This window comes from Rhea americana, unplaced genomic scaffold (genome assembly GCF_003343005.1).
Source record: "Rhea americana isolate MKP2758 unplaced genomic scaffold, rheAme1 scaffold_111, whole genome shotgun sequence".
NCBI classification, from domain to species: domain Eukaryota; kingdom Metazoa; phylum Chordata; class Aves; order Rheiformes; family Rheidae; genus Rhea; species Rhea americana.
In genome coordinates, this window is record NW_028185162.1 from 1234772 (window position 1) to 1256086 (window position 21315).

General features: G+C 53.5%; 1 protein-coding gene across 1 annotated transcript in view; it reads left to right on the forward strand.

Moving 5' to 3' along the window:
- The first annotated feature begins 2520 nt into the window (after positions 1 to 2520).
- The window catches only part of CAMKK1 (calcium/calmodulin dependent protein kinase kinase 1), a 43226-nt gene continuing 24431 nt past the window's right edge, over positions 2521 to 21315 (forward strand). The window contains exons 1-8 of the mRNA XM_085315104.1: positions 2521 to 3071; positions 8734 to 8781; positions 9197 to 9250; positions 11077 to 11128; positions 11883 to 12016; positions 12818 to 12854; positions 14784 to 14805; positions 15395 to 15483. Of these exons, the coding sequence (XP_085171230.1) occupies positions 2619 to 3071; positions 8734 to 8781; positions 9197 to 9250; positions 11077 to 11128; positions 11883 to 12016; positions 12818 to 12854; positions 14784 to 14805; positions 15395 to 15483 (889 nt within the window). The 5' untranslated portion in view covers positions 2521 to 2618. The remainder of the gene's footprint in view (positions 3072 to 8733; positions 8782 to 9196; positions 9251 to 11076; positions 11129 to 11882; positions 12017 to 12817; positions 12855 to 14783; positions 14806 to 15394; positions 15484 to 21315) is intronic.

Sequence of the window (21315 nt, forward strand, 5' to 3'; positions counted from 1 at the left end):
AGTGGGTCCGTAGCCCAGCGCACAAGCTTCCCGCGGGGATTCCTCGCAGGCGTGGGGCTGGGGACCTCCCGCGTCGGGAGCAACCCCTGTGCAAACCTCCCCCGAGTGTTTCGCAGGCAGGAGGGCCTGGGCAGGCGTCGTGCAGACGCGTGTGGAAGGACAGGACTGTGCGTTGCCGAGCCAGCTCGGGGCTCCAGGTGCTTTCCATGGATGACGCCCTGTTTGGGGGACAGGGACTGGCGAGGCTGGGGGAGATGCGCAGGACAAAGGTGCCGGGGATGTCGCCGAGGGCAGCTCCAAAAGCACTCGGACGCTCGAGTAACGGGGCTTGCAGGTGACTTGGGGGTGCTTGGGGGTCTGGGAGAGCAGGGGGAGGCTCGCGGGGGGCTGCGGGACGAGCGCAGCCCACGCTGCGGCCAGCCCCGCGCCCCGTCCCTCCGCACTGGCAGCATCCTYCCACCACCTGCATCCCTGCTCCGCCAGGGATTTACGCGTTGGGATTAAAGGGCTTAAATATAGTTTTAATAAATGCTTTTAAAGCAGATCTCAGCATTTCATTACTGTTTTGAGTGACTGACGTTTCTGTCACTTGGGTTAAAACATGCCTGCAGAARAGGCAGGAGAACGGGGGAAGATGATGCCGGGGTGGAGGAGGAGGAAGGAGGTGAGCACGTAGGTGGAGGTAGCACAGGATGTCCCTGCTAGTGCTGTTGAGGTTTCCCTGCATCCCAAAGGAACTGGGCAGGGGGATTAGACGCTGCGTCCTGCAAGGGGACGGCAGCCGTGTATTGCCTGTGACCCTTTCCTGTTCTGGACCACGTCGGGACAATTTAAATCACTGGTTTTGATCAAGATTGAAATTAGTATGTGGGAAACAGTGATTTTAACCATCAGTTTTAGCTCTGTGTTGTTTTCTTGCATTTTGTTTTGCCTCTTTTCCAAACTGAAAGCTGATCCCCATACACCGGTAATCATTAAGTTGTGCTGATTTGCCACCGAGTGCAGCTCTAACACTATCCATGGGTGTGTATTTAGACATTTACTTGACTTCTGAAGAAGACAAAGTTTTAATTTTTTGAGTGACCATAACAAATGATACTCTTTTTTTGTGTGTGTATGTGTCTGTGTGATTTATGTCAAACTGTGTAGGAGGTAAAAAGCAATAAAATGCATTGGCTTTTATTTTTTTTATCTTGCACTAGCAGATTACAACTTAAAAAGCCCCCTTTAAAAGGGTGAAGTCCAGCAAGGAAGCATTTGCTGCTGTTATCAGTCAAACTGAATCACTTGGGCCACCAAGCTCCTCAAGGCTGAGGAGTTAGTCACTTGTGTGCTTATACCTAGTTCATTGCAGCTGATGATTGAAAGGTGAAAATGGGTTTTACAGCAGCCAGCTGCTTTCTCAGCTTGGAATGAACTAGGCATTGAATGACACTACTGGAATAAACTAAAAGAGAAAACTCCTGATCTGGAGGGGCCGAGAACAGGGGAACATCAACAGGCGCAGTGCAACCAGGTGTGACTGGTTGATGCCTCCACCTGTTGAGCAGCTTACCTGTCTCTAGCACTCTTTCAGCAAATAAGTGCTTTTCAAATACTTGGTTTACCCTTATAACTCTTCTCATAAATTTATCTTACATTGTCATGGTTCCAAAATTAGTTTTAAAACTTTGTTAAATGTTCTTAATTTAAAAATCTACGCTTTACATGGTCTATCTTATTCAACCCATTTTAGACCTGTCTTGGGCACTTTAGACTTCTAAGCATTCACTTGCTGGTTTTAAATAGCTGGAACTATCATACGGCACTTCAGATCTGTGTTAACTCAAAGTYCTTCTGTTCGGTTGGACTCTGGGTTTCACGGCCTCTTCAAAATGGGGGGACAACGAGATTAATGGGTGTTTGTGCCCAGGCTACAGCTGTAGGAGACCCTGGAGCCACAGAGTTCCAGGGTCTCCTTAAATTTGGCCTTTGCTGATGGCCGTGTTGCAGTTGATGGCGAGGGTGCCAGTCGCGAGCTGTGGCTCGGCTTCATGGCCGTTGCAATGATGCTCTCCCAGGCTGTGCAGGGCAAGAGCACCCTAAATGGCTGTGGATTTGCTATGTGTGTTGGGCTTGGATAGGTAGCAGAAGCTGTTGCACTCTGTAAAAGAGATTGAGAGGCCAGAAGTTTGACCTCTTGCCTTCCCTCTTTTTAAGCGGCAGTACTTCTCCCTTTTACCATAAGCTCTGGTTCACAGTCAGTCTAGCTWCAGAAAGGAGAAGTTCTCCTTATTCATGTGACTTCTTGCTTGTCAGATAAAACTGCATCTTCATCACTTGTAAAAGTTTCCTGTCTAGCTCAGTGGTCGGTTTTGCCTTTCCTGCTGAGTGTTTGCAACATGTTTGCAGCCTGCCAGTGTCCTGCTTTCATTCTTTTTTCCCTGCCGTGTTGTAGAAGGAGTTAGACGGGCACCTTGGTTACGTTTGTGCAGAGCTGACACCATCACTCAGTGACCTGTTTGTGTTTCCTCTTAGATATTCCATGGAGAGCTTCCTCCGTGCCACGTGTCGTCTGTGAGCGCTAGTGCCGCGGCTCGCTGCGGTGCCATCTGAGACCAGGGGAGCCGGCTGCAGCGATGGGGGACTCTCCCACCAGTGCCGTGGATGGAGGCACAGACACGTGCAAAGACGCGCAGGCTGACCTGGCAGAGCGGGTGGCAGCCATAGAAGTGACTGTCAGCCCGGACAGACGTGATCAAAACGGTGAAGACACCACTGAGGAAAATGACACAGTTTTTTCTGATAGCGTGAAAGACATCCAAAGAAATGGAGTCAACAGTGACGTGGGAATGAATGAATGCCTACCTTCCCAAGGGCCAGGAGATGCTCACTGGAGACATGTTCCCAAGAGACCGCCCACTAGACCCGTGCTATCAAGTAGGAAGTTGTCTCTTCAGGAAAGACCAACAGGAAGTTATTTGGCTTCTAGCAGCACTCCAGGTTGTGGTCCGTATGCCACAGGACCATCGCCACGTATAATGAGGCGACCAACGATAGAGTCAAATCGGGTCTCCATCTCAGATGCAGAGGTAGGCTTGTTCTCCACTGTAATTGTGGTGTTGAGGTAAGGCGAGTCTTGGATGGTCTTTAGCCCTCTGAAGCTAGTAAATCTGAAAGCGCTGTTTTTTCCGAGGGTAGTGATGAGGAAATTCCTGAAAATAGGCGCTTGTCAGCTTGTGTGAGCTTGGAGTGGCTGGACACCTTTACATACAGCCCTGAAGCCTCTGCTGGGTGTAGCCCAGGTCCTGATGCGTGGCTCCTTCAGCCCTCACCTGCCTGGAATCAGCTCAGTAGGGCACTGAGACTCCCTGTTTCCTTGGACCCGCTGTACAATCGCGGCGCGTGGGCAGCCTGTAAGGCTGTTTGGAGAAAGGGCTGCGGACAGGCGGATTTGCTCGCTGTGTCCCTGCAGCRTGTGCCCTTCGGGGGTTTAGCAGCCGAGGTGGCTTTGCTGCTGGCGTTTTATGGATTTAAGCTTCTGGAGATTATGCATCTCCTATTATGTTTCACCACTATTAAAGCATGATTTAATTTTTGTAAAGAGCTTAAAGGCACTGGTGTTCCCCACTCTTGTCTGTGCCTCTTTTTTTTTTTTTTTTAAAGCATCTGTATATGTTTGTAAAAGCAGTGGGGACTGAGGGYCTGGACCCTGCCCTCCCCTTCCCTCCTTCAGAGGAGTTTCTCCAGGACGGCTGGAGGAGGTCCTATCTTGGCACTGCTGCCTCGGTASCAGACCTGGGTTCAGACCTGCCCTGGCAATGTCACGTGCTGGTAGTTGCCACGTGTGCGTGGATGTGGCCCCAGGCTGTGGTTCCTGGGGTTGCTCGTGGGGGACGTGCCTGGCTGTGGGTAGATGTGTCACCACTGCAGCTCTCCCAGCTAAAGCTGCCCGCGTGCATGCCTGTGAGGTGAGCYCTCCCGCGTTTCTGCCCGAGGGGACTGGGACGGGGCAGGGGAAGGTGCACGGGAGGGGTCTGTGCGTGCCACCCTCCGAGGGGTGGCTCGGAGGGGGGAGGTAGACGGGAGCAGTGACCGTGTGCAGGCATGGCCTTGCCCTGCAGAGAGGCTGCAACCCTCCTGGCGCTGAGCCCCGGGAAGCCTCCAGCCCTCCCTGTGAGGCGAGTGCTGGGCCCTCTCCACGGGCTCCTTCTGGCCTCGAGCTGGCGGTGCTGAGCCTGCGAGTTCAGCTGTGGGGGGTGCCGGGCCCCGCGCGGGGCAGAGGCTCAGCCGGGCGCCTGCAGCGCTGCCTGCCTCACCGGCTCGATGGGCGACCTGGTGCTCTGCTGGCGCCGTGGAGCGGGCACGTCCCTCTGGGCATCGTCAGGCTTATCGCTGCAAAGCCTGAATCTCCCTGCAGATCTTGCCTGGCATCGTAAGGCACCGAAATCACCGGGATTTAGACCTGTGCCAGTCTGGGTCCAGACAACCTGGAGCCAAACATCTGTTGGCTTCCTGCTTCCCTCCCGAGTTTGTATTCTGCCCCCTTGTCCGTGTGAGCAGAAGGATGCTGTGCAAACGATGCTCTGGGAATTCTGGCAAGGGCCTTCGGCTGTGAGACGAGGTTGTGGCAGTCCCGCTTGATAGAGAAGATCTGCAGGAAACGACCTACAGAGATCGCGGCTGCCTTGACCACGTGCTTTAATGAGAGCGACTGGAAGGGAAAGGAGCCGGTTCTTGGAAAAGCGCACGACGCGTGTGTGTCGGCTCTCCGGCCCGGCAGCGCTCCGATTGTGCCGGCAGCGGGGCTCGTCCGGGGTCGGTTTCAGAGCAGCTGTGGCAGCGGGTGATTGCAGCTCGCTCCGGTCCGCAAGGAAGCGCAGAACTCGCAGTCCTCTGGAAGCCGTTCACTGCTTTGCTATCACTGATTCCTGTAGCTTTGATCCGGAGTAGTAACACAGAAATGAGCAGTGGGGCAACTGGACCTCTGCGGTTCTCCACTGAATTATAGATGTTCTGGTTTTCAGTTAGAGAGATGCTACTGAGCTTTTTAATACTCCAGCAGGATTTACCTGGTGCCCAGAGTGGGTGGTGGACGGTGACATCCTGTTGCTGGATTAAGCACCTTGCCTCCACTCTTCAGGCAGATGCCCACCTTCTACATGACACTTTTTTTTCCCCCCCCATATTTGAGGAAGACTGACAGCATGGCCAGAAGAGAGGTTTTTCCATGGTGCTGGTGAAAGTAGCTTCTGCTCTGCTGCATGGGCAGTGTGMCAGTGCTCACATGCACCAAGGGGAAGGGCGAGATGGTGTCTGTGAGCATGTTCTGACACTGCTGGGGATCTTGTCACATGTTTGATGGAGTTTGTCCCACCTGAAAAGGTAGGGCTTTTATCTCTGAAAGTATGCAGRTTCTGCTTGCTAAATGCTGCTTCTGAACACACAGTGCTGGTCTCTTAGACCAGATCTCCAAGGAAAATGTCACTTGGAGAGTGAGTAGAAGAGTAAAAGATCTTTTTCCAGACTTCCTCCCTAAACCTGCCAGTATGTTAAATTGCTTTATACTTTGTCTTCTCCACTTTCCTGGCTGCCTAAATTGTCTTTCCTGTCTCTTACACATTGCCCTTCTCTCCCTTGCATCCACCCACTCCTTGGCAGGCCAGTCCCTCCATCCCTGCTGTTGGCATGATCTCTCCGCCCTCCAGGATCACTGGTGAAGTTGTTCTAGCTCACTGGCTTTCCACATCCTGCCTATGGCTCCAAATTTATGTTCCCTGCTGCCGCCAGTGCCACCTCTCTGCCTTTTATTTTCATGTATTTATTTATTTTAGGCTTTGAATCACCTCTTTTTCGATTAGTGGCTTTTAGTTCCCAGCTTTCTTTCACAGGTTGTCTTTCAAAGCCTATCTCCAAATTGAGGAGACTCATAGTTATTTTTTAGATTGGAGAATCTGGCTCTTTTTAATGGCCAGAATTTTTCCAATAAATATGTGCACGGCCAGCCTGATTTCTTTCTTCTTTCCCCCCCCCTCATCCCCTGCCTTTGGGAATGCCTTACTTAGGAAGGGCGCCAGTGCTCATGTGCAGTCCCTGTGCCCCCATCGGGTGGCAGAGGCAGGTGACCACTTCTCAAGGGTTTCCATTGCAGAGTGGTATCAGCAGTTGTTGATGGAGCCGGCTCCAGACTCTGGGCTTCGTTGTGCCTTGGCTTTGCGATTTCTGATCAACTGTGGTTTTGGTGGCACAAATTCCTTCCTTCCTTCCTTCTCCTGAGTAGCCCTTAGGCACCCTGGCAAATGAGGCATCTTGTTTCTAGGCTGGAAYGGTTGCTGTATGCTGCAGCGGACCCAGCAGCCCCGTTGGCTGACAGCTTTTCATTAAAGGATCTCATTAAGGTTCTCGACTCCGCRTTTATCAGCAGTGGCAAATACGTCGTGGGATGAAATCGAGAGGGTTTGACAATGTTATCTGTCAGAAACACTTGGCCCAGAGATAGGTGTTTCTCTCTGATAAAGCAATAGCATAATTACCCACCTTCTTGCAGGAGAAGCAAATAATAACGTAGCAAGCCTGCCAGCCTCAGTGCTGCATGGCAGGGATTWAAAAAAAAAATAAAAACCCACCTATAATCTAGTTTGATTTTGGTTGTGTTGACCTCGAGAGCTTGAAGCATCACAAAATCTCGGCATTGCCTTCCCTGGSGCCCCTCCTTGGTGTTCCCATCCCCATTTTTATCCATTTCCTTCGTATTGCTGAACCCTGCCCTTCCCTTGGCCGTACGGTACGGTGGAGTTGCATGGAAAGAAACATCCCCAAAGGCTGCTGTCCTGGCATTTTTGGGGAGACTGATTCAGCTGAGGGCAAAGGACTTGCAGGGATGTTTCCAGGTGAGCGGTTTGATGGGGATGAGCGTCGCTGGGCAGCAGTGCTCTGCCTGGCTGCATGCCGGACCTGGAACAGCCTGCACAGACCTCCTCATGGGCTAATTAAGAAAAAAAAATCATTGGAAGAAGGTGGTATCTTCTAGCCAGAGACAAGAGGTACTGTGGAAAGGTGGCAGAGTCGAAGGTGTCGCTGCCCCAGACGYGCAGAACGGGCCCTGGCCCTCCTTGGTCGCGCTAAATATAAACGCGCTGTAAGAGGATTTGCCCAGCTGGCTGGATTACGCCCCGCAAGAAGGGCTCTCTTCGCTGGAGCCGCTCGCCTGGCAGCTGCCCCGTCTCTGCAGCCGGCGCCGCGTGTGCACAGGGCCCCCGCAAAGCGCAGCCTGCGGCGGGGAGGCGACGCTGCTGCCTTGGCTTTTTCAYGGGGAATTTGTCCTCCCTGCGCCTGTAACCTGGGACCTCCCGCGCTGGCGCGCTCCCCGCTCCTCTGGGCGAGCGTTGCGGCTTTTYCCTTTCCTTGTTTCTCCGTTTCGCAGAGCCGGCAGGGCCGCACGCAGCGYGAGCCCGAGGGCTCTCCGCGCCTCCCCGGCGCCCCGCGCGCCCGGTGACGTTTGCACGGTTCGAGGATGACGTAAAGAGAGTAGTTGCTCGTATAYGTGCCTGCTGACTGCGCTCGAATCTCACCCTATTTCAGATGTTTGCTTGCTTTCTTGACGATGAAAATAAGGTATTAAAGTCTAGTCCTGTTTCATAAAATTGAGTTTTTCAATTTTTTAATTTATTTTTTTTTCTTTTCTCCAACCATTTTGATGGTCTTACGTGTCACACTTTGTCTCTTGCTGAGTCACTGTGTTTCTTTCTGTTGCTCCTAGCGCTGACAGATGCGTTTTTGCCTTCGGAAAGATGTTGTACGCTTCGCTAGCAGCRGAGTTAGTATGTTCCTGGGGCCACGTTACTCACAGTTGGCTCTTTTCACTGTCGGGGCAGCTGAAAAAACTTCCTTCGGTGGGAACAAGATCAAGATTTAAATCATTCCTTGTATTCCTGACAAGCCAGTGCTTGCAAGCTTAAAAAGTCACAGACCGCTTGGCGAGAAGTGAGGAGCCCGGGAGTCTCCGGTGGGGAGCCGGGAGGGGGGCTGGAAGCGAGGTCCAGGAGAGCTTTTGGGAATTGYTTCTGTACCTGCTAAATGGTTCTCATCTTCCCCGTCGTCTTATCGTCCGTCTGGTGGGAGCTGGTCGGGCGGTGGCCCGACCTGCTTGCAGGAGGTCTGTGAGCAGCGGGGCAAATGCAARACGAGCCCTTGGGCTAGCAGGATGCCGGGCGCCCAGCAGCTGGGCTTCGTCRCTCCCTGCGGCGGACGTCGCTGTGCACCTTCGTGGTCGGGGTAGACGCTGTTTGTCGATGAATTATCTTTTTGCTGCTGCTGGTTTTTYTGACCTGCTCGTGCTTCTCGGCCTCCACCTGCAGAAGCGCTTCCCGGGGTATCGCCCCAAACGGGCGCTGGGCGCCGAAGGCAGGGGTGAGCCCATGTGGATGTCACGGCGGGAGCTCAGCGCTTCCCCCCCGGGTCCTCGGCAGCTCGTCGCAATGCGCCGCGGGGCGACGGCCYCRTCCCTCCCTGSCGAGCCGCYGCGGGCGTCTTTCCCCTCCCAAATCCCGGCTTTGTCCGTGCAAAGAGGCTGGATCCGGAGCAAGGCTGGCGCCAGCCGCGGCTTGCGGCTTCGTCCCGAGCCGTCAGAAAACCGCAGCGCTGGCAGCCCGACGGGGTAGCGGCTTAAGCGAGGTTTAGCGTTTCTTTATTCGGCCCTTCGCCTCGACTCGGGAGCGATGGGCGCCCTGACCGCCTTCTCCTTTCGCCCCGCAGGACTGCGTGCAGCTCAACCAGTACAAGCTGCAGAGCGAAATCGGCAAGGTACGTCGGCGCGCCGGCGGGTTTTCGGGGCGCGAGCGGTGCGCCCGCGCGGGGACGGGCAGGAGAACGCCGCGCCGGCCCGGGGGGTCCCTCTGGCCGAGCGGGGGACGGGTGTCTGTTTTGATTCGGGGTTTTCTTTTCTCGCTCTTCGCCCTGCGAGCGTGACTGAGCTCCGCTCGAGGTCGAAGTGGAAGCGCTTCCTCTGAAGTCTAAATTCAAGTTTCCTTCCCTCCGAGGGCAGTCGAGTTGGCTTGCTCTCGAGGTGCTGCTTGCCAAAGGTAACGCTGACGCCTTTGGTGTGCTAATGCAAGCCAAGAGGGAAAGGAAAGCAAAAAAAAAAAAAAAAAAAAAAAAAAAAAGAAAAAAAAACCCTGAACAACCCCCCAAACCCACGAAAGCTTGTGCTTGTTCGCAGGGCTCCTACGGCGTCGTCAAGCTGGCCTACAACGAGAACGACGACAAGTACTACGTAAGTGTCCCGCCGCCCGCGTTGCTCCCAGTTCCCTCGCGGTTCGCACGCGAACGCCGCCGGTGCCGGACGGGACGGCCCTCGCTGCGGGCTGCGCGCTCCTTCCCGGCGTGCTGAGAGTGGTTRCCAAMAGCCCAGCTAGTTTCTCCTCTCCAAATTTCAAACAAATGATGAGTAGGRAAAAAAAAAAAAAAAAAAAGTTGCCTTGAAATAGTCCAAGCCCGGGGAACGRCGAGTCTTTCTGTCMCCYATGCTTTCCGAGCATTTTTTTCTTTCAATTCTTTGCAAATGGAAAGCTTTTGGTGGTGGCTGCGGGCGCTGCGGCTGGGCGCGGGTTAACGCCGGCGACGGGCAGCAGGGAAACCGAAGCCAGAAGTGAAAGCGGGCGTCCAGGTTAGCCCGCGGTGTGCTCGCTAATCCTRCTTAATCTCCGCTGCTTCTCCTAATCTAGACAAACCCGTCGGAGGCACCGCAGCTAGAGCGCGGCTCCTGCGGCAGCCTCGTGGCACAGGGCTGGCGCGCGGCCACGCTTGCATGTTTATTTTTATTTTATTTTTATCTCTGTGTTGAAAAGGGAGAGAGAACTGCAGGAAACCAGCCCTCGCTTGGCCTTTAGTGAGCAGCCCGTTCACGTGTACGGCGGCTTAGCGTGACGCTACGGTTTTGCTACCTGCTTTATTTTCTTTAAAGCCAGCATGCATGGTAGAGAGGACTAAAATTTTAAAGAAAGCACGATGCTTTATAGCAAGGGGTAATTCAGAGCGCGGCTCCTGGTTCCGGCTGTCGTGTTCAGCCCTGTGCGAGGCTGCTGGTAGATGCGGTATTAACGGGTGCTGGGAATTGGGTCTAGTTCCCGCTAAAGCGAACAGAAAGGCTGCRGCCAGCGCGGGCGAGGAAGCGCCTCCGTGTCCCAGTCTGCAGGAGATTCGTTCCCAGTGAGTAGGGGGGAAAAGAGAAAAATAAAAAAAAAGCTGAGCGCTGCGGTGGAGCAGCAAATAAAAAGCGGAGTGTRTGCGGACGGGGATCCCGTCCGGAGTCGCTGCGCCGATGGGACGCGGTTCTGCAATGCCTCGGGACACGGCTCCATCCCATTTCCYATCTCTAAATCAGCTTGCAAAGAGAAGTGGTTGCGACGGACGTTTGTTGTGCTTTGACGGCAGCAAATCCGAGCGCCGGCCGCGGCCCATCCGGTCGCCCTTACCTGGCTGCTCGCACGCCCAGCTGAGCCTTATCCCGCTCCCGGGGCGCGTGCGGGTTCGCCGCCCGGCCCCGCCGGGGTCCCCGCAGTCGCCCTCGCTCCGTTGGTGTGCGTGGGTAGCGGCCGGCGGGAGACCTCGAGGAATTTTATTTCGCGGGTGTCGCTCCRGTGCTGAACGGCAAACAGGGACGTTTAATGACTGGGAGTAACGACCCGTTTTCCAGGGGAAGGCGAGAGCCGCCATCCCCTCCCCGGGGAGCACAGACTGTTTTCCTAAGCAAATTGCACCAGGAGCTGATTGCTCACGCGGTGTTTATCTGCYGGGGATGCGGGAGCGACCTTTAGAAAGGCTGCTGGCACGCAGAGCCGACGGCGTGTTGAATTCAGATCGCCTTTCGCCGTCACGGTAATGCCGCTGGGACAGCAGAAGAGATCAGCGCAGCGCCGTGCCCGGGCTCCCGGCGCTGCGAGGGAGGGGGCCGGCGGCAGGAACCCGCTTCCCTTCGTGCCGCAGCCGTGCTCCGCTCTCTGCTGCCGATGCTGCCCGGAAAGCACCGGGCTGAGGGTGCCSAGCGTATTCCGAGCTCGCGGCGATGCGCTTTAACGCTGCCTTTTCTTCTCCCTTCAGGCTATGAAAGTCCTCTCCAAAAAGAAGCTCTTGAAGCAGTATGGATTTCCACGTGGGTATCTCGTGCTCAGAGGTCTGCCTGCTGTCCTCAGCCAGGCRGGTCTCCCCGCAGAAACGTTGCCTGCGCAAGGGCTGCAGCGCACGGCCTCATTTGAAAGCCGCCCGCGTAGTTGGGGGCGAGTTAAAGCACCGTGGGCATTGAAAGGACAGGCACGAACRCAGGGAAATTCAAAGCGCTCGGTAATTAGGTTCCCGGCTTTGATTTTCTGAGTCTCTTTGAAGTGCTGGCTGTTTCTTGCCCACCATCCAGGAAGCCTAATTAAATRCTGGAAGTTAGGCCGGGTAGACCCCCTCCTCCTGGGGGCATTTCGACCCCCTTAAATGGCACGTGGCTCTGGCGGCAGGGCCAAGGGATGTGGCAGATGGCCAGGTTGGAAGCCAGCAGGAGTGGGGCTCAGAAAGCTCTGCTCGGGGGGGAGATTTGAACGCTTCGGTGAGGAGGTGATGAGATCTTCCAGAACAACTGGAGGCATCTTGCAGGGGGTCTGGCTCTGCTGCCCGTTTCTTGGAGTTGCTGGTCACCAGTGTGGCCAGTTTAGGAGTTACTGAAATCCCTGAGAAGTCAGATGTTAAGAAGTGCCRTGAGGACAGAGAAGGTGCCTCTGTCCCTGCCCTGTCCTGCACCTGGGGGTCAGGCCCCAGAGGCTCTGRGCTCACTCAGAGCCTGGCTGGTGGCCACCTCTTCCCACGTGCCGGGTGCTGCTGAGAAGCAAGCTCTTCCCCATCCCACGTTGTTGCGGTTGCAGGTCGRCCTCCTCCTAGAGGGTCAAAAGCGGCCTCCGGAGAGCAGCCAAAGCCGATGGCACCGCTAGACAGAGTCTATCAGGAAATAGCCATCCTAAAGAAGCTGGACCATATCAACATCGTTAAACTGATAGAGGTGAGGCAAGGATGCAGACGAGGTGGGGGAAAGCAGTTGGGGGCCCTGCCTGGGAAGAAAAGGTGAAAGGAGTTGGGAGACCCAGATCCTGGAGATCTTTAAAAATCCCAGCCTACGTGTTTGCTCTGAGAGCATCACCCTTCCCACAGTCCATCCAGGAGGGTGTGCAAGTGGGAAGCGGGGCTGATCCACATGTCTCTGTGAGTCTCTCCACCCCAAGCTATGCTGAAGCAAATCATCKTTACATTACAAGAGGGTCACTCCTTGACTGCCCCTGCTTCAGCCAAAATTGGTTTAAAACAGTGGTTCAAAATTGAGGCTGGTGACCCCAAGCAGGGACACAAATCGCATGTGACAAACTGATGTGCTTGTCGTGGTCCTTGAGGGGTGGACCTGCGAGAAGGCAGCAGCTGGGTGCCCTGGTGGTAGCGGCTAGCTTTGATCAGTGAAACTTGTGCGTAGACAAGGCCCGGGAAGGTGCACAGATGCTAGGTGCACAGAGCTGTTTTCAGTGTTGGCTGGGGTCAGACTAGGACAAGAAGTGCTGTTATWTGTAAGCAGTTTCTCCCAATATAGGCAGAAGCCCAGGCTTTTCTGGAGACAGGAAAATCAGTGTCTTTCAAAAACCTCCCTCTCTRCAGGAGTCTCTGAATATTAGCCTAGGTCATTCTTCATGCTCTGCAGCTCAACACAGCGTATAGGGAGCTGCAAAATGTTTTTTGATGAAAAATATCTTTTTTTCGCCTCCTCTCTCTTCCTTCCCTCTCCCCTTATCTCTGTTATCTCTGTTATCTTTTACAGGTCCTTGATGATCCTGCAGAAGACAACTTGTACATGGGTGAGTGCGTCATTATATATTAACAAAACTGGAGGGTTTCTTCTCCTCCTGGTCTGAAGCTRGTCTCTCTGGACTCCTCCTGTAGCCTATGGATAGAGGGGGTGACCCAAAGACATCTAGTCTAGAGGTGCCCCTAGTGATGTCTCCGGACAYGCTCAACTTCCTGCTAAGCCTTGGACCTCTTAAGACAGCTGCATTGCTGCATTTGGCCTCTTGGCCCAGACCTACTGCTGGATGTCCGATCTGGAGATCGCAGCTGACCCACACATTCATACAAAGGGTGGGGAATTTCCATCCACCTTGTCTTCCTCCTGTGCAAACCTTGAAGCACCGACCATGGTCCAACTCCAGATTTGGCGAAAGCCTGGAGATTCAGGCCTGAGAGGCACTGAGATGGGCCAGAGGAGGTGGACATCCGACCACATTACACCTCTGCTCTRTCTAATATTTCCTATTGAAATGGGCTCAGAGGCTGCTTCTTCTGCAGTAATTATGGGATGCTTTTGAAGCTGCCTGTAAGCAAGGGCTCTGCCTTGCAAATGAATCCGTTTGCCTTTGGAAGGCCGCTTCTCCCTTTTGGCCAAAGCCCTGGCAGCGTGCTGGTGGCATCGGCAGCGGAGCAGCCGAGGCTGGAGCACACGTGGTGGAGAGGGCAGCTGAAGGCCTGACCTGCTGGGAACGGACAGGAGAGYTGAGGAAATGCATGCTTTTGTTGAATGCAAATAAATGCATGAGGCAGGGCAGAAAGCTGTAGAAGAGAAACATGAGCCATCCCCGTGGAGCAAGGTCCCAGAAATGGCAGCAGTCCCTCTGGAAGTCCTGCGGCGGTGGCACTGGTGCCTGGCACTGAGCGGCCGGCTGCGGCATCCGTACCCCGTCCCCTCCCTGCCGCCTGCGCTCCTCTGTGCTCTGCCTGGGGTTCAGGCAGCGGGATGCTGGAAAACCAAGCTCCTGCCCGCAGTTGCCTCTGCAGCGAGAGGAGCTGCCTGTGCTCAGCACTGCTCAGGATTTCTTAGCAGGGGAAGGAATCACTTAATTCATGAGGAAAGAGGTCTTCTGAATAACGGCGGACCCTTCCCTGAAAAGCAGCGCTGGTTGCACRCTACCCGTCTGCTGCCAGGATCTTTAGCGGGAGCGCGCCGTGCTTCTCGGGGACGGGGCTGCGGACACCCCTCCGGAGCCTGGACCCGACGCAGGGCCCGCCTGGCCGTGGGTGCCCTCGCTGGGTGTTTTAGGCTTCCCTTGAGCAGRGGCAGGCGCGCAGCAGGCCTCGCACGCGTGGTCCTCGTCGGAGCCCGCGTTGCTGCCGAACGCTGTACGCTAAAACCCCGCCGCGAGAGGCCGCGGACTTCCGCGAAGGAGCAGAGCAACGCGTCGCCGCTGGCCCAGGCCCCGCGCAAGCTCGTTCAGCCCCGACCGCGCGCGGGAGCTCTGCGTGCTCCGCGAACCCGGAGGCGCGCCGATAAATCCCCTCCGGGAGCGCCTGCCGGGGAGCGGTTACTGCCTCAGGAGCCGTGCCGCCGCGCTGCGGATTGATGCGGCAGAGATAGAGCGACGTGCTCTCGCAGCGACGTGCTCTCGCAGCGTCTCTGTCGGCGTCGGCGGTTTGGCAAAGGCGTCCTACCGAGCCCCCTCCGCGAACGCACCGAGTCGGGCAGCGCTCGCCTCGGCGGCGGCGGCCGCCGCTCGGAGCGGCCGGCGCGTTCGCGCCCGCTGCCGCCTTGGCTGCGCTGGCGCGAGGCGGGGAGGGTTCCCTTCGCTGAGGAGAGGCAGGTTTTAATTCCGCGTCCCCTGGCGSCCTGCTCGCAGGGGAGGGGAAGAGGCAAGCGGGGAGGTGTGGGAAGGGCGGTGTTTTGTAGGCACGAAACGCGCGTGAGGCCGCCGCTCTCTTCTCTGGTTCATTCACGCTTTGGTTTCCTTCCCTTGCAGTGTTTGACCTCCTGAGGAAAGGGTAGGTAGCCCTCCCGGGGCCCGTTGCGTTGAGTTTTTGGGGGGTCTCCATTAGCTTGCTGTGGGAGAAGGAGGTGCGTGTGGCGGGGCGGACTGCTGCGTGCGGGCCGGCGGAGGCTGCGGCCGGCGGCGCTGAGCCTCCCTCGGCGGCTCTGCCAGCCCCGCCGCTCGCGTCGCTCCTCCCTAGTTTCAGCAGCAGAAAAAACTGTGTAAAAGAGGGGGAGAAGGCGGCGGCAGAAAGGGAAGCGAAGGTCGTCTCTCAAATGGCAGCAAGAGAGAGAGGTGCTGCGGGTGGGGGTTGCCCCTGGGTGCCCAGGGGCCCCAGCGCCCGGTTTTGGCGACGGGCAGTCGGCTCGGCTCGCAGAGACCGCGTCCTGCTTAAATCCAGCCGGAGCCGCTGAGCCGGGTCAGGGCTAAGCTGCCGAACGAAGCCGCCTGGCGGGCGGGTGCCGGCTCGGGGAGCCGATCGAGCCTTGCTTGATGCAGGCTCCCGTCGGGAGATGGGGCCGCGATGGGGCAGGGTGGCTCGGGGAGCTCAAAACCCCGCCGTGCGGAGCGCTCGCGTACTCCCCCTCTCCCTTTCCTCGCAGGCCCGTCATGGAGGTGCCCTGCGAGCAGCCCTTCGGCGAGGAGCAGGCTCGGCTCTACTTCCGAGACATCGTCTTGGGCATCGAGTACTGTGAGTACCGGGAAGTGTCCCGATGCCGGCGGGCTGTCAGCCGAGCGAGAGATATTAGAGATTAAAGATATTAGGATTAGGATATTAGGATTGTATTAGGATATTAAAGATATTAGGAGAACAACGGCCAGCTTTTTTTCTTGTGTTTTGGACTCTTTCTGGAGAGTATCTTAGAAGGCAGTGGCAGGGAAACAGGCTTTTGCAGGCACAGACTGTCAGGTAGCTTCAGCAGGAGCAAATCACTGGCTCCAGCCAGGCATAGGAGAGCTGGGGAGCAGYGCTAGGAGAGCGTCCACCCCCGTCTGCTCCCTCTGCAGCCTCACCCATCATCATCGTCACTTGGCCGTGGCGTGACAAGAGCCTGGCGCTGCTGTGCCCTCCCGGGGAGGAGGCTCTGTCCTGCAAATCCAGCAACAGATCTCTCCTACGTGGCCTGCTAGGTCAGCATCACCATTTCTAACAAGTCTTCTCCCATGCCTGGCTCCCGTGTGGCTGAGACCAAAATCTTTGCTGAGCACCTGTCCTCCCAGTACAGGGAGGCCACAATAGATCTGTAAATGGCAACAGGGAAAATTTTGGCCCCAGCACAGTTGCCATGTCCCTGCTGGCGTGAACCTGGCTTGCCCCAGCCTTACCTTGGCCAAGGGGAGCAGCGGGAGGGGAAGAGTCCCCGAGGTGACAATACAAGGCAGAGTGGTCTGCGTGCTGGTGTCCKATAAGCGCTCACTCTCCATGGCGGGGCATCTGAGGCTGTCAGAGGGTGCCYTTTACTCGCTGCAGATCTGCAAACCTTGTCTTTGTGGCTAGGCTTCTGTTATGACCTATGCCTGCAGATGCCCTTGAATTTGCCAGTTGCTTGCTTTTTGATATGAAAGATCTCTGAAAATAGCCAGGGCAGTGGAGCTGGGTACCGGTGGATAGAGGCTCTGGTGCTTCAACAAAGTGTGACACCGTTAGCTAGCATTAGTCCCATGCTGCTTAATATACCACATTGTGCCTCCCTGGTGCTCCTGAGCCTCACACCAGGATCTTCATCTAGTCAGAAGGCACAACTCATTCTCTTTTGCTTACCTGTGCTAGCCTGAGGCTCTTTCCCGTTTCCAGCAGAAGGCTCYTGCCTTTACCCTCAGTACTGCTCCTTGCTTTGGGTCTGTTCATGCGCAGGATGCTTCCAAGGGCCCCCATTGCATGGTCTCTTATATGAGAGATAGTTCTGAGTCAGCTAGTGTGCAGTTGTAGCTTGTGTACCAGCTGCACACRTTGTAGCAGACAAGCTGCTTGTGAGCTACATATATGCCTCTACCTCCTTGGTTCGACTGTCCCCACTGTAGACAGCAGCTCACAACGTTCAGTGATGGGTGCGCTCACCACTGACCGATTTCTTTAGACAGTATACTGAAGAATTGACTGTGGTGGGATGGCTGAATACGAGGAGGAAGAGTCAATCCAGCTTGTGCGGAGGGAATTCATGCCTCGTGCATCTAGTTTTTACAGAAGAATCAACAAATGTGTAGATAAGGTGACCTGGATCCTACAGTGTACTTGGAGTGCAAACAGCTTTTGATTATGTCGGTTAACAGGAGCTCTTAAAGAAACAAAGTCTTTGCACTAGYGTGATGGTCTTCTGGTTCAACAGCTCGATGGACAATCAGAAAAGGAAGAATATGGTTTTGCAGTGGAGAAAAGTCATAGGTTAAAGAGGAATGCATAATGAGGCCAGGGTTGTTCAGTGTTTTCCAAAGTGACCAGAAAAAGAATAGTGCGAAATGGGAGAGGTTGGTGATGACATTTAATTAGTCAGGAGAGTCATCGTTAGAACTGACCACAAAGATTGGCAGAAAGATTCCTTGGTGGTGAGCGACGGCATGGTAAAATGACAGGTAAAATTCCATGTTGCTGATCACAGGGTAATGCATGAGGGGGAGAAACAACACTAAAAATACGTACATCGTGACAGGCCCTAAATTAGCTGTTCTCACTCAGACTTTGTTCTGGATAGTGCTCCTGAAAATGCCAGCTGATTGCTTAGTGACAGTCAACAAGGCTAACAGAATTTGGAGAATTACTGGGAATGGAATAGAGACTAAAGCAGAAAATGTCGTTGTGCTGTTGTTGATTCTGCGGTGTGCTCCTAGATGCAAGAAGGRAATATCTTGGATCCTGTGTGCGACTGCTCATCCTGTCCCAGAAACCACATTTTGAGAACTAAAAAAAGTCCAGAGAAAGATGATGAGGGTGGTCCTGGAGTATCTCTGTACAGAAGGATTAGACCCAAACTCCTCAGTTTGGAAAACTGTTACAGGAAGGGGCAGTATGACAGAGGCTTTTAAAATCCTGAGCCTCATAGTAGAGATGTACAGGGAATGGATCTTCTCTGACTTTTAACAACACAAGAGCGGCGGGKTAGCAAAGCAAAATAATCAGGTAGCACGTTTAAAATAGAAGGAATTACTCTTTCGTGTAGCATGTAATTAAACAGTGACATTCATTACCAGAGGAGATAGTGAACGCTAGAACTAAATGAGCTCAGAAGTGATTAGACAAATCTGTGGAAGAAAGGAGCATCAAGGATTATTAAATACGAGCGTACAGGCAGTTTCCCGTCAGGCTGTCTAAAGCRGAGAATGGGCGTACCATGGGTGTTGCATCTGCTCGGTTTGATGCTTTTCCCAAAGCTATTGACTCCGGCAAGAGATGGGGTGCCAGATGGATAGATGGATGAAAGAAGCTGAACATCCAAGTGTTTGGCTCCTCTCATGTCCATGGTGCTGTTCCAGCTCCTTGTCCATGCTGCCCTTGAGGCCATGGCTGCGCAGCTCTGACAGCAGAGAAGACCGTGTGTTGCTGGTTCTGCAAAGATAATCAGCTTATCATCCTTTGGGCACCGTACCCTTTTATACAGGTCAGTTATAACTGGCTTATTTTGACATATCCAGGCACGCAGTTACAGTGGCAAATCTGAAGGCAGGGCAGTGAGCGAGGAGAGACAGGGACCCTTGATGTAGAGCCATCATCCCTGGTCAGTGAGCAGGAAAAGGACCTTTGGGGCACAGCGAGCTGGGACACCATCCCTGTTTAGCTGAGGATGGGAGGCTTTCAGCTGTTTAAATCATAGGAAATACCTGTTTCTCTCCAAAACCAAGGAAATTGTTTCAAATATGCTTTCAAAAAGGCAGCATGAAGCTGTGTCCTACTGAAAGCACTGTGTCGTGCAACTGTAGGGCCTTGGGCTGTATCCGCCTTCATTTCACTGAATCKCTGACGGCCCCCAACAGCTCCATGGCTCCGTGTAGCCCGAGAGAGCCCATACTTGCACTGAAAATGTTTGCCCGCTTTCAAACGCTTGTGGAGAGCAAGTCTGCTGGGCCGGATGGACCTTGCCAAGACAGAGGAGGTGATTTGCAGCACTCTAGTCTATCTGCACATTGAAATGCAACATTAGCTCTTGATTTGTTTAAAATCTGTGGAGAAGTACCAATCTCCAGGTGGAAATGAAATCAGTATTTGCACGTCTATGATGGTGCAGAAGCTTCAATGTGCTGAAAGCTGCCAAAATCCTTCAGATCACCCCAGAAAGTCAGGGGAAATGTATATACGAATGAGAATGGGAAGCTCATGACTGTTTTTTTAGTGGACTCTGAAGGACGCAAACACTGCGGCTTTTTATATTCTCATTAGCATTCGTATTATAGCAGACCCTGCAATGCCTTAGCCAAGGGATCCAAGCTCGGTTGTGCTGGATGTCGCTGGTGCCTGCATAGCAGTTCTTGCTCAGAAGACACTTCTAAACTAAAAGATAGTCCAAAAAAAAAGTGTGCCTAGTCCCAAGCAGGGGGAATACAACCAGGCAATAAATGATAGGGTGCCCTAGCACTCACAAAAACAGGAATAATAGGATGCTTTATTTTGGGCTATGGAGTAACCACTTATTTTATTAGCAAATGAAAGTTAAAAATGGTGTTCTCTCAGAACTGCTGGGTAAATGCATGGTAATTATTATGTAATTACAGGGGAAAAGTGCACCATTCGTGCACGTTGAAGGAAAAGTGTTGCCAGGCAATCTGCAGATTGCAAGGTAATTTTAATGTAAGCATACATAATTGTTATGTAATTTGGGACACTTGATAACCATGCAGCTGCTTTAAGCTCACAGTGGTCACAGCCGTAAATGCATCATTGCTGGTAGGGTTTTATTAAATTAGAAGTTAGAAACTGGAGCCTGGAAGGTGTTAATCCAGGGCAGYGTGCTGCCCTCCATGCAGAAGGTACGTGTGAAATGGGAAGTAGCTGCTGTGGCCAAGCAGATGGGGAATGTGGGTGGCCCTTTTAGCAGTAGTGGCACCCTGGTCGCTTTATGCCCATGGTGACTGGGCTATGCTTGGAGCTTGCTCATGATGCWTGCTGGCATGGCATATCTCCTTTTCTGGATATATTCAAGGCCCGCCTGGATAAAACCCTGTCTTAACACGCTCTAGGTGACCCTGCTGAGCAGGGAGGTTGGACTTAGATGATCTYCAGAGGTCCCTTCCAACCTTACTGATTCTATGATTCTATGGAGGACACTTCCTGCGAGAGGCRTTTGGAAGGAGACTGCAGCTGAGGTGGTGGCAGCAGAAACTTTCTGCATCAAGTAGAAAGTCTAGCGGAGATGCAGTGAGGGGGAGGCCGGGACACTGTCTTGGAGGGGAGAATCCACCTCATCCAGAAAGCAGGACATGCTACCACCTTGTTTTATTGAGTGCTTTTGGCTGCCTTTCTATTTTTAGTAAGTTTAATACCAAGTAGTGCACTTTGATACCTGCAAGATCTCAGGCACAGTCACAGATAGTGGAGAAACAGAGGCAGAAGCAGGGTCCAAGAGCAAACATGCCCATTCTCTGCATCCAGCTCCAAACCAAACCTATTGACTAGTGTAGGGACACAAGGGGTGACAGGAAGGCTTTTGCATGTAGACTGTAAGTACCACGAAAGTGGTAATTTAAGTGTATATTTAAGTGCTTTTCTGGAGAGAAACATTTTGCTGGGTTATTTGCATTGTTAATTAAAGCACATGCATGTCTCTCTGGACTGGGGAGATGCACAGGTACCTCCCTTTCCACTTGCTACTTCCCTCATGGTGCTTCACCAGGGCTGTGTAAGCTTCACATCTCCCTGCAGATAAGCCCAGCTTTGCTCCCCTGATTGTACTCACTGGAACTGTGTCAGGAAGTGAATATAGTGGCACAAAGAGAGTTATCAGCAGTGGCCAGGTAAATCCTAAAAGCTGGAAGTTGCATACAACAGCAGTGGCTCAGGCACTTCCCACACCAGAAGTTGTGTCTTTGTATTTAATAGCCTTAGCTATTTTTCCCATTAATTTGTCCAATCCCTTTTAAAACTGATGTAAATCTTTTACATCTGCTACATCCTCTTTACGTATCATGGGAAAAGGGTCCTGCAGCTTTCAACTGATGCCACGAGCAACTCCTAGTGATCATTCCCTCCTTCCTCACCATGCTTCCATGGTTTGATAGCCCTCCATCTCATCAAAAGTCCTTCAAATCCAAATCATCCTTCAAAAGCATCTTCTCCAGGCTCCAGAGTCCTTGTCAATGCTGTCATTGCAAGGCCATGTGTCCTTCCATCCCTGTGACGGGATGTTTTCTGTTAGAAAAAGCTGGAGTCCTGGACCCTTCAAACMTTATCAGTGAGGGCACAACGGTATTTCAGACTTAAGCTTTCTTCTACAGGAAGTTTGGATGAAAATATTCACTAGAGGATTTGAAAATTCCTTTCCCCCTCCCCCCCCCCAAAAAAGCCCTACAGTGCTGCTGGACTAAGGCAGATATGCTC